The sequence below is a fragment of the Cupressus sempervirens genome, chromosome 8 (genome assembly GCF_028749045.1).
Source record: "Cupressus sempervirens isolate cs-2001-9-10 chromosome 8, ASM2874904v1, whole genome shotgun sequence".
NCBI lineage: Eukaryota > Viridiplantae > Streptophyta > Pinopsida > Cupressales > Cupressaceae > Cupressus > Cupressus sempervirens.
This window is the reverse complement of record NC_143125.1, coordinates 717522163-717544781: the sequence shown is the minus strand read 5'-3', so window position 1 is coordinate 717544781 and position 22619 is coordinate 717522163. Positions and strand designations below refer to the sequence as shown.

The window sequence follows — 22619 nt, the reverse complement described above, 5'->3', positions numbered from 1 at the left end:
ATTCATGCATAACTTGTTCAGTGATTTGTTCATCTCATGAGTTATTAGCTATTGAATAGAATAATGATAATATGAATGGATATCATGCATGAGAAATACCTCAAAAAAATTTGTGATTGTGCAATAGCTATATCAAGCACTTCTGCAATTGCCAGAATCAATTTTAAGTTGGTGTCCGCATATAATGCTTTAGAATATCCTGACCTTTCTTGATAGGGTCTTGCAATACTTGGCCTAGCCTGGTAAGGTCTTGAATTTCTACAACCACTTGGTGATCCTTGTGCATCTTGAATGCTAATATGGATATCTTCTTCTTATTGGCTAGAACCGATGAGGGATGTCTACTTTACAATGTTAGTTCCAATTGTTCCCATAGGGATTCAAGTTGAAATTCTTGAGTCACCCAACTCTTGAGTGACATCTACTTCATGACATGGGCTTGTATTCTGAGGATATTTCAGTATCCATTACTACTTCATCTACTTTCTGATATTGTCATCCTTGGGTATCTTTTCATCTTCAATTCTTCTTGTGTTTTTACAACTGTTGGCAAGATGTCCAAGTTTTGTACAAATGAAAGATCTTTTAGTAGTATCTCTTTTCCTCATGTGATGTTTCAGACAATTTTCTCCAATGTGCCCAAATTCACCACAGTAGTGGTATCTACACCATGTGTTGTAGTCCCACCCAAATATTTCTTTCATAATCCATTTTGTTGGATTCAATTTCTTGGTTTAGTATTTAGAAGATTTGTGTCCTTGTTTATTGCAACTATAGCATTTCCCATCAAACTTAGGCTTGCCCTTGCATTCACTTGCTCTTTGTCCATGCTTATTGTAGTCGTAGCATTTTCCATTGAATTTTACTTTACCATTACTCCAACATATGTTTGATGTATGACCTATCTTACCACAATTATTTCAAGTAGGCCTTTGATTCTTTTGAGCTCCCTACTTGGATGATTCACCTTCTTCTATGTATCTAATTCCATCTTTGCGTTTGTGTCTGTAATAATGTTTTTCATTCAATTAATTCAAGCTTTCTTGATATTTCATCATCCTTTCATTGGTTTGTTTTTTAGTGTTTATATCAGTCTATAGTATTTCATTTTCTAACCTTAGATTCATGAGTTTTTCATTTGCATTAGTGAGTTGATCAATGAAGTCTTCTTTTTGATGGGATAGATATTGAATTTTATTGTTCTTTTCTTCTATCTCTTCATTCTCTTTGTCTTTTTCTTCCATGACTTCACATAATCTCACTGACTAAATTTTTTGTTCTCTTTTCAGCTTTCTAACTTCTTCTTGAAGATTGGAGTTTTTTTCTAATAGGTCTTTGATTGTTTCATTAGCCTCATCTAAATTTCTTTTAGGATATCTATCTTCAATTATTTCTTCAGTGTAGAGACTATCATTCATTTGCACTACAAGATCTTTCCTTCTTTGAAATGATTGAGAGAGTTTCTCATTTTCTTTCTTCATTTTCCCAATGGCTAATTCAAGATCAAACTTTTCATTATCAATAGCCTTACCTATCCTATATACCTTCATTACCTCTGATATTTTCTCAAGCTACTAAAATTCTTCTTTGAGAACAACAAAAATCTGATGCCAATTGTTGGAAATATGAGGTAGGCAAGGTTACGAAGAGGGGAGGGGTAAATCAGGAACTAATAGAACTTATTCATATTTCATGAATTAATCCTTCATTTAATATTTTGATCTAATTGCATGCATGAAAGAATGGAAGAAAATAAACATTCATAGTAATTTGACACAAGATATGGTGTCCTAGAAATCTTCCAAATAGAAAGTAACACTAGGGTGGCGATGATACCCACAATCTTTCTTACTATAGTATAAATTTGGTATGTTAAGGCTTACAATTGATCAATTTTGATGACCTACCTTGTTAGGAGTAGTAAGGACTATGAGGTCCACCTTGTGAAAGGATTTACAAACATATAATGAAGTATGCACTTGGTAAAGAGATTTACATAAGACTATTAAGTCTACATTTTAAAGCATTTAATGGATGCACATGTTAGGATGAACTAGTGACTAATCTTTGATCTAAAAATCTAACTTGCTAGTTGAGATTCCTTGAATTGTAATGATCACCTTGCTATGATAGATAAATCTTTTTTGTCCCTTATACTACTCATAGCCTTCTTATTTCACACTTTTTCTCATCATATACTCTTCACATATAGATTTGGATATGATACAATACATTACATATATACGAATCCAAATCATAACTTACTAAAGTCAGCAACCACTGTCAATAGTTAGCATTGTCTACCACTTACTTGATGAAGAAGCTTGATTCATACTAACCACTTCCAAGTAGCTTGAACTTGGTCAACACTGTGTGACTCGGTGAACACTGTGAAACTTGACATATACTGAATCACATAGTTGGCACTTCATGGCTTGGTCAACACTAGATTCACATTGCTAACACTACAAGATCTGTAGACGCTAGAGAACATGGTTAACACTAAATACTTGGGTTAACATTGTGTAACTCGGTTGACATTGTGGAGCTTAGTTAACACTAGAGTTTCCATCACTTGCACTAAACAACTCGGTAGACACTGCTATACTAGGCACGAACTGTACATAGGTTATGAAGCTCAGTAGCAACTAAGAAACTTAGTTGCAACTAAATACTGACTAAGTGTGAGTAAATAATAGTAAAATTAACCTTAATTTCAAAAATGTAATGATATGAAGATATTTTTACAATGATTTAATTGGGGTAGTAGGAGATTATAATTTTTAGAACAATTTGAAAGCTGAAAATTATGATGCCAAAAACTAGTCAAACATAGAAACATAACTGATGGACTATGATTTATTTATGGATGGATAAAGACCACATTTAACATAGATGAAAAATATAAAATTGATAACAATAGATGCACATTTATAAGTTAAATCAATGATACCAATTGTTATAGAGTTTTTCTTTTGCTAAACAACTCTTTTGTTGGGCAATCAACTAGGTGTTCCTGGATTAATGATAGCATTTCTAATGATCCATGAAAATATGAGAAAATTTCACTACCTCCCCTTTTCATAACCATTTATAATTTGAATTATAGTGTCACACCCTATTGTGTTTGTGGTGCAATGGACTATGTTTTATATTCACTCTATTTTATAACATCTCTAAGAAATTATAGTTCTAAAATACTCTATTATATTTATAGATGTTAGAATTTTGTTCTCAAACCTAGGATGACACTTTCCAAGATCTACAAGATCCATTCCAATAGATATAGTAGTTAAATTAGAACCTCTCAACATTAGTCTATTTTAAGTAGTTGGAAACAAATTGTTATTCTACATATTGTCTTTAAGGATGAGTGAAAGAGAAGTCACAAATGAAGCTAAACTATAGATACACATGACTTCTATTTATACATAAATTTGAGAAATTCAACCCGATTTTGATTAATTAAAATTATCTATTTAGAAGGCACTAATCCCACTTCAAACCAAAAAAATAAAAAATTACTTTCATGATGGAAGAAATAAAATGATAAATGAATGTAGCCATTCTCCTTTTAGAATTTTCATTAGCAATAAAATTTATAAGTGCCAATAAAATTTCAATTTAGCATCTTCACTAAAACCTTGAGTTACAGTTAGTCTATATGATCAACTTCCAGAGGCACAGTAGTTAATCCCTTATCTCTCAACATTATATAAAGAACTTCTAAATTAGTATTTCACTCATATCTTCAATGATAGTTTGTCTATAATATCAATTCTTATAAATACACTAATCAATCTGGCACCCTTAATGAAATCAAGACTCTGACAGACATTACATATAGACATTTTTTTTGTTAAACTAAAGTTATGGGTATCATAAAACTCCTACAGATAAAATATGGTCATTGGTCACTTCTAAACAATCCAAAATTCCCATTGAAGACTAAATAGAACTATATGTTACACAATCATTTGTACTTAGTAAGAATGCTATTTCCATCTTCAACATCTTTCACATTCACAACTGCAAATATTGTTGTAGCATTCCTTATTAAAACTATATAAATACATACTCTAGATGTCACCATAGTAAATTGTTCAACTAATTCCTTTATAATAAGACTCCTTTAATGATTCTAGGTAAAATAAAGAAGAAAAAAATGACCAAAATTCTTGTCTTTATGAACATTAATAGTGCATTTTCATTTGATCATGTTCTATCTTGATAAGGAACAACAACTTTATGCCCATCCTCTAAATATGACATACAAAGAAAAATAATAATTTATATTATTGCGGGTACATACTTTGTGGAAGCATATGCACTTATGCCAGCATCTACTCTTGAGAGTTTTGTTTACATGATATATGACAATAAATTGTTTAACTAACCTATCATGAGATACTACAAAGCTCAATAATTTCAACATAAGTATGATCAAGACAAGAAGTTATACCAAAAATGAACACTCACTACAAATACCTTAAATTTTCTTGCATTTTCATGTTTAGCTCAATTTCTTACTAACATCAGGCTTTCTTAGTTGTACACTGTAATGCTCAATTATAGGATAAAGATTGAGATTTTTCTCTAAAATCTTTGACATAAAATTTATCTTTACAACAAGTTATACTATAACAAGACTTAATGGAAGTAAAAGGATTAGAAAAGCGGAAGCACCTAGGTCAATGTTTCCAGATCAGTTTATGAAACAAATACACAAATTCTTCTATAAATGCCAACTAGAAGAACTCCCCAACTAGACCTATCATTTAGTATGAGATCCCTTCAAAACCTCACCTCCAATAGCTCCCACGACATACAACAAAATAACAAATAAACACCTTTTTTCCAAATCACAAGTTGGGGCTTTGTGTGGGGAAAAAGAAAATCAAATTACCATGAAATAGCTCACAATAAAATAAAAGAGCCATCAAATACCTCCCACATGTACATAGAACGCTACCAAAAATAAACACCACAAAATAAGAAATAATGAATCATGATTTTCCTTTTTTGTTTATGAACCTGAGTTGGTCAAAATTTTGACCAACTTCGGAAACCCTAAGTTGGTTGAAATTTTGACCAACTCAGGCATAAAACCCAACAAAAAAGGTATTGAATAACTATCTACCCAATTTGGTCAAAATTTTAGGTCAAAATTTTACCTATAATGTACTAGTGTAATTAATTCACCCATATAAGACTTAAACAATTTTACATTGGAGCAAATGGAGGAGTTCAAAAATTTAATGAGCCACAAGGAAAAACAAGACCAACAAAGGAGAAAGAACAAAAAGAAATAGTTATTACATATTGCTAAAGATATTTTGTAAATGTATTTGGAAAAACCGACTTGAACAATCAACATCAAATTGTAGATCAATTAGTGCATATAATTGATAAGGTTCAATTAGAGGATATAGACACCAATGAAAAATTGATGCAATGGTTTGAAAGAAAATTTGAGCACAAATTTTTGGTGAAAGTCTATAAAGAACTTGTACATAGTTGAGAAGGGATTTCTAATTCAGTCACACAACTGGGAGGAATTTTGAAGAATTTTCATACTTTGTGTTCGAAGCTTTGTCATGTTGAATTCTTCACAATGGAGAATCAAAGGTCTATTGACTTAATAAATACTAAGATGAGGGAATATATAGTTTCATTGAGCAAGAATTCAAGTTCGAGCTCACCCTCATACAATAAGTTAATATTTGAACATCAGAGGTTAGCCTAGCTCGTAGCTCGAGTTAGTGACATGAGAAAAAAATTGATATTAATTCAATTCTAGCTGATACCACATTTGGAAATTATTTAGAAGGAAGTGTCTATAGCACATAATATCATGAAGAAAGACACCCATTTTTCAAACATTGAAGACATAATTGACTAGCTACCAAGCTAGAAATTCAAATTTATGTTTTGGGAGAAAAAAGGAACAATGGAATAGAGGCTTTGCCAAAATTTTGGCAAACCACAAATCATTTTTTTAGAAGTATAAGATAGCCCCAACAAACCCCAATCCACAAGTAACAAAAATAGGGGGGAAATGAAATAAGAGTATCAGTAACCAAGATTGTTGATCCTGATTATAGTCTCAAGGGGGGTATTATTGAATGAAATGATAATTCATGACAAAGATTTTTTGCCACTAATGTCAAAGGGGGTGATTGTTTATCTTTATGCCTAAGTTTCTTATTAGTGTCAAAACACTTAGTCATTTAATAGGAAAGGATGGAAGTTCATCACTATGACTAAGTCATCTAGTAATGGTTGAGCACATTAGGACTTGTTTATTTTGCATCACATGAAGAGAAAGTTAGAGATTGTGGAGCACATCAGTTGAGACTGAGTGCATATATAAGCCAAGCTATTATAGTTGAGACTGAGAAAATTGGAAGATAGTTTTTGACAAGTAAATAAAAAAGATCAAGCATGTAGAAGCTGAGTACTAGCACGAATGTTAGTTATGACCAAGCGTCAGAACATTCAGATGTTGAGAAAACAATTTTTTCCATATGAGTTTGTAATTATACAAACACCTATGTAAACCATTTTTTTCCAACTTCTATATACATTTAATGATTATAGAGAAAATTAAGATGGATTTTACACATCTATAAAGGAGGTAATGATCCTAAGGAAAGAAAATTAGCTAATCAAAAAATCAAAATGGAAACAAAAAAGAGATAAATTATGAAGCATTGATTATGATCTCAAACTTTCAAAAATTGTTTATTGAAAGAGGATTTTAACCCTAGGATCAGTATGGAAGAGAAAATGTGTGTGTGTGTGTGAATGAAAAGATGAATGTGGTAGTGAAGGAGTGAACAAGGATAGGACATAGCAAGAAAGGCTAAGTTTGAATGGAAATCAGATAGAGCAATCCAAGTAGTAAATGACAGAACAAAGATATCATATTAAGAGATAAAATTCACACATTGAATAGATCAGATCCAAAATCATCATTTAGAGGAAACTAAGGATTAGATATTGAATTAGTTCTAATAGATTGAGTCAAGGAAAATATCTTAACCGAGTGATCCTAATAGGTCTATGTAAGTCTTGTAACATAGTCCTTACTTGATTGTAAGGATAAAATCTTGTAATATGGTAAGACCTAATAGTATTAAGGATTTTAATAGGATAGACCCATCATAGGGTAGATCTTATATTATGATCAAACTTTGTAACTGTAATAGGTTAACTTTATTGTTGCAACAATGAAGATTTGTGGGTTTCATCCCCACCCTAGTTTTACCTTCACATTGAAGTGTTTCTGGGTAACCAAATCATTTGTGTTATTTTTTTGAATCTTTCATGGATGTAATGTTTTATTTACATTTTAGTATTATATTTTTGATTTAATATATGAGATGTGTTAGGTATGAAATCAATAGTTTAGTTTTTGCAAAAAAAAAATTGAGATCCTGATTCACCCCCCGCCTCTCAGTATTTAATTTCCCATTAACTCCTTGCATTACCTTTCTTATCATTGTTTCATCTTTAATGTCTCCATTTGTACCTCAAATAGCATTGACAACTTCCTTGATTCTTGTACAATACTCCACTACATGTTCTCACCTTTCATTATTCTCATTTCATCAATTTTTCCTCTCAGGATTTTTTATCTGGCTCTTAAGACATTGTCATCTCCTCCATACATGGTGTTTAGTTTATCCCACATTTTTTTAGCACTATCACATTATTTTTTATCATCAAACTTGGCATACATTAGTTGAAGAAATCTCCAACATTGTCTGGTTGTTTTCTTTCTTTCCTTTTAGTTATTAAGAAGCTAGAAGAGAAATTGTTATCTTCACATATTCATTGTCCATAAAGTTTATTTATGAATCACTAATACTGGATATGTGTAGCCTCATCTTTTTTTTCCATGTAAAAAAGCTCTCCTTGTTCAGATTTGGTACCTCCCTTTTTTGACTCATGATCTTTAGCTTTAACTACCTTCAAACTTCTCTTTATCATCTTTACTTCTCTGATACCAATTGTGCAAACTTTTAGTATAACTAAGAGGGGGTGAGGGGGGTGATTTAGTTACTTAAGGTCCATAACTACTATTTGAATAATCAAACATTAACCATTATCTATTATGCTTAACCTATTGTAACTCGGTCTCTACTGTAATTTGAATAACAATGTTAACTAGTAGTTCAAGGTCCTAAGATAACAAAATTTATTAAATGTAAACATGTAAATATAAAAAACCATAAAAAATATTCAACACATGTTTAAAACAAATATTTGAAGTGAAACCCAATTTGGAAAAAACCACTAGCAATATTTCACCACTTTTTCACTCTTTTGAAGTGAGCTTTGTTAGGAGCCAATCCTATTAAAGGATACAATACACACTATTAAATGTAACCCAGTTAGATGATTTAATCACCCTATTAGGAGTGGCCTTATTAGATGACTTTAGATCATTCCTTTAGAATGTCACCTTGTTAAAGGATTTACACATATTGTCAAGCCCTTAATGACTGTTAGGTCAACCTTTGATTAAAAGGATTTCAATGCAAACTATTTTCCAAATATGATTACAACCCACTTTGCAATTTTAAATCTTTTTTCAGTTCATGTGTTGATTCTATGATAAGCCTTCCTTGTCACCTTTGTCCTTATTTTCTTTGCTACCCTTCAAGAATTCACCCTTCTCTTTACAACAAACTTAAGCCATCTTCTTAAATCTTCTTATCAAACTCAACATCTTTGTTTGATCTTAGTAGAAAAATGCATTGATTCTTTGCTATGTTCTCTTCATCACATATCACATTCATGCTTATACTAAATTTCATCTTTGTACCTTCTTAAATAGGTAATTTTGTTCCTTTTTCATTTTCACAATCATTGTAGATCTTAGGGTTCATGATTCAATTCATCGGGTTCATTGTATCTATTCATCTTCCTTCTTTACTATAAAATTCTTATTGAATTCATATATTAGGTATCTTCTACCTAATCATCTCCTTGAATTAAATGATCCAACTCATCAATACTTATCTTCAACATTCTCTCGATATCCCATGAAATCAACTGAGTGAGCTAGAAAACAAGATTTTTCATACAAATTCAAAATACTATCACTTAACCATTATTAAGTTCTGACACTCGATCATCACCAAATTGCTTGATCTCTATAGAAATTCTACTATTTTCTTGGTCGATACTAATGTTTGGTCAACACTAAATTTTCTCAACACTTACTGTGGCACGGTTGACACTATGGCTTGGTTGACACTATAATTAATTAGCATAGTCTTCAAAATTACTTGATCTTTTACTTTTTTGCTCGATCGTGTCTTACATAAGTGATTTATCTTGGCTTGCACTGTCAACAATTGAACATAAACGTGATCACCATATATAATTTAAACAATCACTTTGTCTTGTCAAATTCTAACAAATAAAATATCCATTGTAGTTTCCTTTTCATATCTCATCATTTTCTCTAGTTGCATTTTTAATGAGCAACTTCTGAAATCCTCTTCATCAATCAAGTAGGCATGACATTTAGATTAGATAGAAACATGTCTCATCAATATATTTTGACATCAACTAGAATATATTAATTATTCTAGTTGTACTCTCCATCAATTCTTTACCAGGAGGATGAATTTCTCCCATAATCCAAACCTAGCCGAGATTTCAAATTAGAAGTCTTGTCTTACTTTATCATATACCTTTGAGAAATCTAGTTTCATTTCCATATAGAATGGAAGAATTCATGGGAAGTAATAACCATATCCAAAATATAGTGATTGGGGACAAAGCCAATTTGAGATGGTCCAATGAACTTGTCTAAGATTTCCTTTAGCTGATTGATAATTACTTTATAAAGAATCTTATACACCATATTATAGAGGCTAGTGGGCCAAAAATACTCTATCTTGGTGGGCTTACCAATGTTATGAACTAGGAAAATATATATCTAGTTGAGCTCTTTCTTAAATCTCCCTTTATTGACAAAGTCGCTAGCCCTATGAGTCAAGTCATATTTTATGATTTCCCAAAATTCTTGAAAGAAGGTAGATAGGAAGCCATCTGATCCTAAGGCCTTGAAAACCCCCATCAAGAAAAAAACTTCTTTTACCTCCTCCACACTCATTGTCTTGACCAAATCCTTTTTGGTATCTTCATCCACCACTGGGTAAATGTTCTTAAATCCCTTTTATTCTAGTTTGTTATGTTTTCCTTCACCCTTCTATTTCTTTCTAGCTGAACCTTTTTCAACCAGATTATAAAATGACCATTCTATAAGGAAACTTGGCAATAAAGAATATAACCGTTTCCACATAACCCATAATAGATCTGAAATAAATATAGAATTAAAATCCACATACAAGAGAATAGACAACATACCCACAAAATTGTGACACAAGATATACCCTGGGAAACCCTCATTGAGGGAAAAACCCAGCCTCCAAAAGCATCCATCACCATGTATTATTCAACAAAAAATACCATTGCAATACAACCATGGAAGCCTTCATGGCCATAGCCACAACCGAGCAAACTATGTGAACAAGCATGAATCCACACATCCCATGCCATGCTTCCAACCTTCACAAATGCTCCCTTGGCTAACTTGTCAAGCCTTGTCCTGCTCGACTCTTGCCTTTTTCACTCTTTCTCTACAACAACTACCCTTGTGGCTGCTTATATAGTAGCAAGTCCCACAAAACCACCAAGTGGTATTACATAAACCATGTGCTACCTAACCCACTAACCCCACATTTAATATTGGGCATTTAATTCTTTTTCCCAATAGTAAATAATTACATGAAATATTTTCACAATGTTACAATACAACTCATCAAGAATATTCCATGGAAATATTTACATGTTGCACGTCCATCTAGGAACAACATTACATAATAAAATAAAATATAACAATATTATGCAATGTGTGCAACACCCATTATCTCAATACATTCAATGTGACCTTTGTAAATTTAACCCTCTTAAGATGTTCTACTTCTTCATATTGGAAAAATATTGCATAGATCATTAATCAAATTGATTATTTTTTTTACACTCAGTTATCCAAAAAATGTTGAAACTTTAATTTTAGTCCACTTTCCAATTCTAGAAATGATGCTATAAAAGCTATCATCCTTATGGTCTCTTCTTCTACTTGTTTTTTTCTACAAATTCATCCTCAAATTCATCTCTTTTCCTAATACCAACTCCTGTATAGAAATCTACTTACAATTCCTACACTTCTTTTCTAGAGGGCTCTAGTACTCTTTTTGATCACCTATATAATTCTTGTGCCATTGTTTCTTTGTGAAGATCATTTTCACACTTACCACTCCAACCCACAACTACAATATTGATATAAAATGTCTCATGTTCATATATTTTTCTATACACTCAGGAACTTCTACTCGAATACCACCAGATGAAGGGTATTCCCCTAAATAATATAAATACACATTAGAATAGAGAGATAAATAGTATATTGCAAGAGACAAACATTGACAAGAACATTAAGCTTGATTTCTATTATCTTCAATGAAATAATATTACAATATATAAAAGTATGACATGCTACAATCATGGGGAAATTTTCATTACAAATATCTATAAGAAAGAGGTAATAAATAAACCATCACAACCACCCTAGGTAATCCTACAACCTACATTATATATAGAAAATTATTATCACCCTAACATAGTGCAAGGAAAGAAAATCCCCAAACGAGATGTCCTAGCCCCTAGCAATATAACCACAAAGTGGAAACACAATAGAAAGAAGCAAAAATGCAAGATCTGATGCCAAATTATAATATTTTTTTCATAAAATATAACTGGTTAAATGTAATACACCAAGCTGTAATGCCTTCTAGGTTAGGGCCAAATACAAATAGAAATTACAAAATTATTTCTAAAATATCCAACAAGATCCAAATTAAAAAACCAATCTCAGCTAGTCCAGATACACAACTAGATAAGAACACCAAGAAGAATGCACACTTGTACCCTCAAGTCCACCAAGAGATCCTCTAGTTCCTAAGCCATAGCTCTAGCTCTTCAAATTCAGATCTATCCTTCCTTCCATCCTCATTTAATGACTAAAAGATTCCAAAACACCACTATGTATACCAATCTAAGTGACAAGTCAGCCTAGAATGCTAAAACCTAACATTAAATACTTGAAGAGCCACAAGTCGGCCTCCAACAACAATTAAATGACCAAAAATTGATACCCAAGAAAAATCAAGATATCTCATAGCTCCTATTAAATTAGAACTCATGCTTTGAAGTAAAATTAGAACATTAGGTCCTCTACAACCCCTAAAAGTAAAAAGGCTGATTTGTTAAGAACATCTGCACATCCATCCCAAAAGTCATGCACAGAAACCTATCACACAAGCTACAAAAAATAAATACTCCTAGAGAATTGCCATATCTCCCAAATTATAATTAATTAGAACTTAAGCCTTTGGAAAAAGGAATTAGTCTAGGCTTGAGCTTCAATCCCTAAAATGCACATCCTCTCATTCATTTCAACAAATTAGTTATATGGCCTCCAACAGGCACCCAAAAAATAGAAAACACAATTCCAACAGCAAGGTAAGAACAATTCAAACTTCAACTCAATCCATCTAATCTCTATGCAATCATGAGGAAAGGTTCCCCAATGTGTCTTCGAAACATCCCTAACCATTAAAAGCATAACTCCACCAAAATCACCCCCAAACATGTAGGATTGCAAGCAAGCATAGGATGCTCCTGCATCAGACATCCCAAGTTTGAAAAGATGTCCTAGTAACTGGAAGAACATTTTCTGAGATTCAACACATAAATAAAAATTTGGTTCTTCACATATATGTCCTCCAAGTCTTCAACCTGCACACTCTTTCCATTTCTTTTCTTCTTCTTCTTCTTCACATCCACTATAGGTGTTCCATAGGTCTGCTATCCATGTTGATCTCCAAGCTTCTCAAAATCTTTCAATTCAACTCGGCTACCAATACTCAGGTTCCTCCTACCAAGCTCTTCATTCTACAAAAGAATCAGGAAAAACTTCCTACCACCTTTCTCAATAGTAAACACATTCCTAACACAATAATTCATAGCCCTACAATCATACTACCAAGGTCTGCAAAGTAACATATGACAACTATTCATATCCACAATATCACACAACACATGATCCTTATACTACCCAAAATTATAAATCAACAAGGCATTTCTCCCTCACTTCCAAAGTATGGTCACCTTGCAACCAACCAATCTAATAAGGATAAGGATGTCTCACTCTCTTCAAACCAAGTTTTTGAACCATCTCTTCAGGAACAAGGTTATCAGTACTACCACCATCCACAATCACCTTGTAGATTTTACCACCAGACTTACAACAAGTCTTGAACAAACTACTCTGATGAGAAGAATCCAATGTCCTCCAACCAATTATTACTCGTCAAGCTAGAAAACTCTCTCCTTTCTTAGGCTGACTATCCTGGATTGCAACCTCATTCAAAACAATAGTTGTCCTCCCAATCAGACATTCAAAATATCTATGCCCTTCTTGACCACACTTGAAAAAATTACCTCTGAACCCACCTCCACCTGTCCTTTGTTTCTATTTAATAGGTTTTGGTTCACCTTCTACTTTTAGTTTAACTTGTGTCAAACTATCCTACTTCTCCTTCCATCAAGGATTTCCTTGATGTTTCCTCTTCAACTTCTCTTTTGCTCTCAAAGCATACTAGAATAAGCATCCCCAACTGAAGAAATATTCAAAATACCAACCTTACCCTGAATATTGAATCTCAAACCATTAATGTACTACGCTACCTTCTCCTTTGACAACTCTATAGGCCTAGAGTGAATAGTCAACTTGTAGAGCTCCTCGATATAATTTTTCATAGTCATATCCTTCTTCTTCAAATTTTGTAACCTCTTAAACAAGTCAAGTTCATAATTAGTAGTAATGAACTTAGCCTTCAACTTAGTCACCATCAATCCCATCTAGTGATCTTTACTTCACCTTCATCTTCTCTATCTCTTTGTAGTTATTTCCACCAAAGAGAAGCATGTCCCTTCAGCTTAGTTTGTGCCAACCTTACTTTAAGTGGATTCTCAATATCCTCAAGCTCAAAGTAATCTTCTAATTCACCAATCCAATCAATTAGGTCTTCAGGATTCAAAGTACCTAAGAAATTAGAAACCTCCATCTTATGCTTCAACTTCAACTGAGATCCAGGTCTAGCAAACTGACCAACCCTATTTTCCATAGGTCTCTCCACACGATCAGTTCTAGCCTCACTACTAGATCTAGCAACTTCAAAGTCTTTGGTAAATTCTTCATAACTACCTTCAATACCCATAAGCCTAGGTACACAACCTAAAGCATTTACAATTTTAGAAATCAAGTCACTCTTCAACAATGTTATCTGGGATCTAAAACTGGCTTTAACCTCCTCCATCTCAAATCTCAAATCTACTTCAACCCTCTCTGAGATCCATTCTTCTATAGCATCACTAAGATCATCAATCATTAATATCCCTAGGGTCCAATCTTCCTAGAGACATCTTCCAAAATTTTAGCAAACCCTAAGTAAAAAATCTACCAGTCCATAAGATTAATCAGCCACAAGATCAACCTTCTTTGCAAATCCTAGTGTAAACTACCTTAGCTTTGGTGATCTATCAACACACTTAGGAAAAACCTTTGCTTTGATACCACCTAACGTAGCGCAAGGCAAGGGAATCCCCAATAGAGATGTCCTAGCCCCCAGTAATATAACCACATAGTGAAAACACAATAGTAAGAAGCAACAATGCAAGATTTGATACCAAATTACAATAATTTGTTCATAAAATATAACTGATTACATGTAATATGCCTAGTTGTAAGGCCTTATGGGTTAGGGCCAAATACAAATAGAAATTAAAAATTTAGTTCTACAAGATCCAACAAAATCCAACTTACAAAACCAATCTTAGCTAGTCTAGATACAAAACTAGATAAGAACACCAAGAAGAATCCACACTTGTACCCTTAGGTTCACCAAGAGATCCTTTAGTTCCTAAGCCACAACTCTAGCTCTTCAAATTCACATCTGTCCTTCCTTCCATCCCCACTGAATTACTAAAAGACTCCACAAGATCCCTAATCATACCAATCTAAGCCACAAGTCATCCCAATGCTAAAACATAACATTAAATACTTGAAGATCCACAATTCGGCCTCCAACAACAATTAAATGACCAAAAATTGATACCCAAGAAAAATCAAGATATCTCATAGCTCCAATTGAATTAGAACTCATGCTTTGAACTAAAGGTATAAATTTAGATCCTCCACAACCCATAAAATGAGAAAAGGCTAATTCATTAAGAATATCTACACATCCATCCTGAAAGTCATGCATAGAAACCTATCACGCAAACTACCAAAAAATGATACTTTAGGAGAATCGCCATATCTCCCAACTTATAATGAACTAGAACTTGTGCCTTCAATAAAAGGAATTTCTCTAGGCCCTCTTCAATCATTAAAACATGCATACTCTCATTCATTACACAAAATTAGTTACATGGCCTGTAATAGGCACCCAGAAACTAGAAAACACCATCCAATCTCTATCCAATCATGAGGAAAGGTTCCCCAATGTGTCTCCAATACATCCCTAACCATTAAAATCATAACTCCACCAAAATATAAGCTCAATACTCCTCAATACTTAACCAAAATCCCTCCAAACATGCAGGATTGCAAGCAAGCCTAGGATGCTCCTGCATCACACCCAAGAAGGTTATAGAAATTATAACTCTAAAATTTGACATTGATTATCACTAAAAAATTATTATTTACCTTTTATTACATTTGAATATGTTGCAAATAACTTCTCGAGCTGAAATGAGTGTTATAAGGAATTTAGTTTTGTATCCTAAAAAATGCAACTTCCAAAGGTTGTGACTCTTGACTTGTTGACCTGATTAGCTAGTATCACATAATTAGGAAAGGGAAAGAAGTTATCTTTACCTCTTGATTGGTGAAACACCAATCAATAAAGGTTTGAGCCCCTTTTGGAGCCTCTAAAGCCTTAAAAAACTGAGCTTAATTTTTTATATCTTTCTCCAAAAAATGAAACATGATCTTTCAATGAATTTTTAATGGCATGCTTATAAAACCAAAGTATAATTTGAAGGATGAAATTATAATATTTTGACCTTTTCGAAATAGCTTGCTAAAACAAAATGGGTAGAGAGCAATTAGTGGGGAAAGACATAAGCCCATAGGGAGTAGGGGAAGTCTTGATCTTTCCTAATCCATCGCACCCCAAAGAGAGTAAGTGTCTATTAGTGACCCTATACAAAGATATCCCTTACAGAAAACTAGAAAATATATTTGAGTAAAGTAATATTTCCCCTACATGTAGGATGATCCTAAATCATAGGATTCACCCATCTCCTTATGATTCTCCTACTAATATGGGAAATTTTAGACAAGAGGGTGATTACACTAGCACCTTTCATAATACTTTCCCTTCTAGAGTTGAAGCACTAATGAATAATTCTTGTCCCTCTTCCAAAATTGGTCTCATTGGTGAGGATATCTTTGAAGAAGTGGATGATATAATTAGGAATCTTCTTGGTGATCTCTCTTTTAAGGGTCACAAACTCTTGAAGAGAAAAAAGGTTAATCTCAACCAAGTCAATATAATTCGTATTTATACAAATGAATACATGAAGCCTAAATTTTATTATTTATATTACTTTGTCTCTACTTTTAGGGTTAGTTTTGAAATGTAGAGAGGTGATATATCTTATTTATCGTATTCTACCCTTGAGCAATGATATCATTAGAACTCTTCTTACTAATACCTCTTCTTAGATGAGCTTTTCGAGAACAAGTAGGATAGTTTCATAACCTAGTAAATATTATTCATGTTTGTATAAATGAATACCTGAAGCACAAATTATTGTTCATATTTTCAAGATGTCACTCAACTTCAAAGTTTTTTTTGTCTTATTCTAAAAGGTATTAATAATTTAACTATACCTCCCAACTACATCTTAGATTTCTTGAAACATCTTAATCAAAGAGATAAGATGAGTCAACAACTCTCTTATACCCTTCATCATACCATCCATTTTATTCAAAATGATTAGGTATACACATTGAAGTGCAATAAAAATCTATGTAGTGTTGTGGAAAAAAGAGTAGGATACATATCTTTTTTAATACTATAACTCTTTTTAAAACACAATCTTCTATTGATAAAAAATTTTGTGTACTAAAATTTTGGTTCTTTAGATTTGACAATCTTTTTTAAATGAAAATTATAAAATTTTTAATTAAAAACAGTAGTCTTACAAGATTCTAATTTTTCAATTAACCAAAGTACTTATAAATCTATCTCTACCTTTTTTCCTTTAGACACATTACCTTTACTTTATGATCATCAGTTTTAGTTAACTATGAGTAGAGATCCTTCCATATCAGATTTCAATCCAAATGAAACTAAGAGTGAGCCCCCTCTCACACATTTCAATACCTACTAATGATCCTAAACTAGATTTAGAAAATATTAGAAATATTGCAAGATAATATTAGATAAGCTCTTCTACAATTATATAAGATTCCATGTTTACGGCATCTAAAACATTTTAAGCTCTTAAAAGCTTATTGCAAGACAAGTTACAGATACACTTGAAGAATACTATTAAAAATTATCAACATCATCAACTAATTTAATAAGAAGAAGACAATGTTAAATCTATCTCATTTAAAACAAGAAGATAATCAATTTTTGTAAGTTGATACGTTACAACTGTCAACAGTCTGCACACAGGCATTTTTTAGTAGAAAAGCAGGTAGAGCTTGGCTGTGGGCAATATACACGCTTAAAAGAAAATCCAAGTTTTCTCTTCCAAGTCCATTTTTTATGCTTCTGTACAAGCACTAGAATTCGTCTGATTAAGTTAGTCTTAGAGGACTTCAGTTTATTGTCTTGACAATACGATGCATCTTTTGGGCTGTGAGGGATACCATTGTTCCCTTCCCATGAATTGTTATCTCCACAACTTGAGGGAACCATCACCACTTTCACATCAACAGGACATCCAAGAACTTCTTGCAATGCATTGGATATGGTTATCTTTATGTTTTCCAGTTTTACTTGTTGCTGCTGGTTTCTGAACTCTACATGAGCTACTGCACCTGAATTTGCTGAACAGAAAAGAAAATGCTGATCGTGTTAGATCAAGTCAAGAAATAAATTATACATGTCTATAAATGAATCAAATTGGTATGACACTGACATTCAGAATAACATCAAATATAAGAGGCAATGGTGTCCAGATATCTCTCAAGAATACTTCATCTCATATAGTCAAAACTATTACATACTCTGCAAGCCCATAATATTTATACCTACTATACACATAAATGCTTATGTTTGAAGACAATGAGATGGGATAAATGCATTAATGGTGTGTGAAAAAACAACAATAGCTCTTAAGGAAACACCTAAAGCGCTTACAAGTACAACAGGCTAGCGAATCACATACCCTTGCATAGCAGTAGGGAAACCAACTTTCCTCGACCTTGTAGCAGGTCCTCAAGAGTGGTAGACTGACTGCTTTTCAGCACTTTTTGCCATATTTGCCCCGCCTTGGATGGACTCATAGGACTCAACTCCAGTGTTCCTGTCTTACTTGCACAATTTTGTGATGAAGATGGTACAAGAGAAACATTTCTCTTGCTCCCACTTGAGTGAAAGGGTTTGGTTATGTTTTTGTTACAAAAACCATTAATTGATTTTTGCGAGAACCCACATCCTGAACTAATTGAATTTGCAATGCTGGGGTCTTTAGATTCAATAGTCTTTGGATTAGATATTGTGATACTTTTTATTGGAAATTCATCTACATTCTGTTGAACGGGGTGATGACATGTTTCCACTTCACCTTGACTCAAATCGGTATTAGGGTTTGTCTCATCTGGTCCGAATTGTAGAAGGGCAGCTGTAAGCCAAGATATGCACTCATTCGAAGCTCTGAGTTGCTTTTCGGTTTCCGAAAGAATCTTCAGAGCTCGGCCCAACCTCTCTGTTTGGTCTGGATAAGCTGCACAGATATATCGCCTTATTAACTATATACATCTAATATAGTGCCACTGTTTGAACATTCACGTCTAATGAAGAGAAAAAATAGTGGTGAGCACTTGTAACTACAAAACCGTCAATAAGTTTTCATTCATTTCGCTGTTATAACTACAGAATATCGACCATCATTATGATAAAACTCTACTGAATTATGACAAATCAACCAAGAGAACAAGCCATTGATCTGATCCTGGCTGTCCAACGTTATAACAAAGGAAAAGTAAATTTATAGAACCATATCTTGAATTCTCAGAAATCAGTTGTTGTGGGAAAGAAATTCATGAAAATGTGACTTACAGTAAGACCCGCCGGAGAAGATTCTAGCATCTTGTGCCTTTGAACTGTTGGCCAGAATATTCACAACTAGAGTAGCCAGCTGTGAAACAAGGGCAAGAGGCTTGACTCCGGAATCAATAATATCTCTTGTGCATTTCACTGTATTTTCAATGTCAGCTGACAACGCAAAGTCAAGTAAATCTATAAGTTTTTCATCTGGCAACAAACCAATCTGCAATTTGAAAATTTTAATTAGCGACAATGCACAACTGAAATATAATATTTAAACATATATTTTAATAATCTAGAACTTATTGTCATCTATCGGAATCATTTGGGGCCAATATAATACAAAAGTTCCAAAGCAACACAAATATCTCATTACCACTAGGGATAGCTAGCCTGAATGAGAGAAGGTAGCAATCTATCAGAAATAAAAGCGAATTCAATTTGTTGCATGCAACCAGCACTTTATGTGTGCATATGCACGTTTGAACATAAAATGCACTGCAGTTTGCCTGTTTCTCAAATACCCACTGGACCTCCACTATATGATTTTAAATGATGATCTAACATTTCAAATTTCAAACTATGAGTTCTTTTTTAGATTCTTGCATACGAAAACTTAAAAGTTATAAAAAGCACCATTTGGCGAGCCCTTGAAACTGTAACTTTTGATGAAAGAAGGCTGAATTGCTCCAATCGTTTCTCTGCCTCCCATAACGAACCACCTGCTCTTGCAATGATTAAATGCAATGCTTCTTCTTCAATATTGATATTTTCTGCAACAGCCATATTCTTAATCCTATTCAACATATCCACATCCTTGATTTTCTGAAAGTAAAACATCTGACATCTTGACAGTGCTGTTTTAGGAACCTTTTCTAAATCTTCTGTAATCAGAATAAACACCAGATAACCAGGGGCAATTTCCTCGCATTTCAGGAATACGGATCTCAATGCTTCGGGGCTCAGTTCATGACAGTTTTCCACAATAACAATCCTGTAACGAGAAGCCAAAGAATCGGAATTTACTGTCTCAAGGATTAACTTAATCCTTTCAACACCATCATGGTCAGCTGCATTTAGTTCTATGCAATGAGGGCTTTTAGCGGATAGGAAAATATGGCATTCTTTGCATTTGCAGCAGGGTTTTTGTTTCCTGTTGGGAGACAAACAATTCAAAGCAGAAGCAAAGATTCTTGCAGCAGATGTTTTCCCTGTCCCGCTTGGCCCATGGAATAGATATAACGGAGCAATCTTTTGTGTGAGTATCGCATTCTTAAGAGATCTCCTTATAATTTTCTGTCCAACGAAGTCCTCGAAATATTTAGGGCTATACTTTTTGCTCAGACCCAAATAGTTTTCTTCACTCTCTGTCAAACTATGATCAGGATCACCCTGTAACCCATCTTTCATAGAACAAAGTGGGTGACTTTTCTGGGTTTTCCATACTTCCATGAATGAATTCCTTCTGATTTTATCGTTGGCGTTTTCGGATACATGAAATGAATCCATCATCTCATCTTCGTATTTATCACGGGATTCATTGAATGAAAAATCGCAGCCTGTGTTGATCTCTTCATTAATGCAGCTTGAATTGCATGAGGAGTCTGAAGAGCAATTTGCAAACCCTTCGTAAAATGTATATGATGAGCCTAAGCCAGATTTCATTTTGTTATTGATTTTACTGGTTCTCTCCCCTGATCGTAACCTACTGACAGGCCTACGGCTTCTTCCTGGAATTCTGCTATTGATTTCATGCAGCCTTCTGAGGGCCTGAGATCTTATACTGTTTGTGATTCCATAATGCACCTTAAACCCAGCTTCTGCCTCCAAGACGCTGGCTGCACTTGAAAAGATTTCCATTCTTCGGAAAGATGAGGTTCTGTGATTTTCATACTGTGCTGCATTCCTCCATGTTTTATCCTTCCTTGACAGATTCTTGAGCATTTGGAGGTCCATTTGCTGTGCAATACCCTTTTTCTCCATTCTGTTTTATTCTACGAGTAAAACAATTAGCCAATTTCAATCAGCACAATATCAAGGGTTTCTCAAGAAGTTAATTATTGATAATGGGGGCACAAATTGTAACAATTTCCAAGTTCCTATAAAAAGAATGCCTTCCCATATATATGCTCATAAGTTATTCATTAATCTGAAAATGACGATCCGATACACTTTTACACAGATGACATCTTGAAATAAACTACCAATTAGGATGACATAGAACAGTACCACTGCTGTTGTATCCATGACTACAACATAATTACATAGTCTTAAAAGGGTAAAAGGATATATAAATTTGCTGTTACAGCATAAGGTAAGTTTTCCTCCCTGTAAAAATACAACATAGCAGACACATCTTTCTACAATATGCATTAGCTTAATATCTTGAATTTTTACCATGCAATGGACAAAACAAGAAATGACACCATGAAAACAAACTATTCAATAGATGATCATTAAGAGAAGAGGAACACTAATAACACAAGAGTAACAGCTCACCATAATTAGAAAATCAATAACGAAAAGAAGAAACTCTAAAAATAAAAGAACAGTAACATTGAAAAGAAGATAGATATTAACAACATAAAAACAACAGCTCATCACAGCTCAAAAAACTAACACCAACTAATTCTTTGTTGGAACTATTGAAGTTTACCTCTCATGATGAGCAATACAGTTCTCCACCCCTGAATGTCCTCAAGTTTCATGGATTGATTTCAGAAAGATCACACTGCAAATCGTTGAACATTTCATGCCTCCAAGAAAAAGCCAAAAACTCTTCAACAAAGTGGGTAACTAGAATTAAACATTAAATGCAGCCTGAAACGTATCTTATTGAATACTTAGGTTATGGGTATGTCAAAAATAGGTGAAGAACACCTTCTTTATCACATTGTCTCCATGTAGATGTAATAATGAACCATTAATGCTACAGAGATGGGCACCCACGTTATGAGGTGCCCATGGTTATGTTCACTACGTTCATTTAACTGCAATGAATTAATTTGCGTGGTCCATATTTCTGGCCATGCGTTTGGAAACCTACTGTGTACTTTTGGGCAAACCTTATTTAGAGAGAGCTGGAGCAATTTTACATGTCAAGCTTTCGTTTTCGATCTTTAAGTACATGTGAATACTCTGTCACATGGCAATGGAAACAAGAATCACTGTATCTGTTTT

At 33.5% G+C, this 22619-nt stretch overlaps 1 protein-coding gene across 1 annotated transcript; it reads right to left on the bottom strand.

The window, feature by feature from the left end:
- Positions 1-17578: 17578 nt before the first annotated feature.
- LOC149544449 (protein STICHEL-like) lies at positions 17579-22224 on the bottom strand. Its single transcript, XM_089796404.1, has 5 exons — positions 22096-22224; positions 20076-21423; positions 19452-19662; positions 18559-19116; positions 17579-18217 (listed from the first exon to the last, which is right to left on the bottom strand). The coding sequence occupies exons 2-5, from the start codon at positions 21420-21422 to the stop codon at positions 17823-17825; spliced, it is 2511 nt and encodes an 836-aa protein (XP_089652530.1). The 5' UTR covers position 21423; positions 22096-22224; the 3' UTR covers positions 17579-17822.
- Positions 22225-22619: the final 395 nt, after the last annotated feature.

What these genes read in the sequence shown, in the direction of transcription:
- LOC149544449 (XM_089796404.1), bottom strand. Translation starts at nt 21,422, where the DNA reads ATGGAGAAAAAGGGTATTGCACAGCAAATGGACCTCCAAATGCTCAAG. An exon ending in TTTCAAGGGCTCGCCAAATG is followed by an intron (nt 19,663 to 20,075) that starts GTGCTTTTTATA and finishes TTCAAATTGCAG; the next exon opens with ATTGGTTTGTTGCCAGATGA. An exon ending in CTTCTCCGGCGGGTCTTACT is followed by an intron (nt 19,117 to 19,451) that starts GTAAGTCACATT and finishes ATATCTGTGCAG; the next exon opens with CTTATCCAGACCAAACAGAG.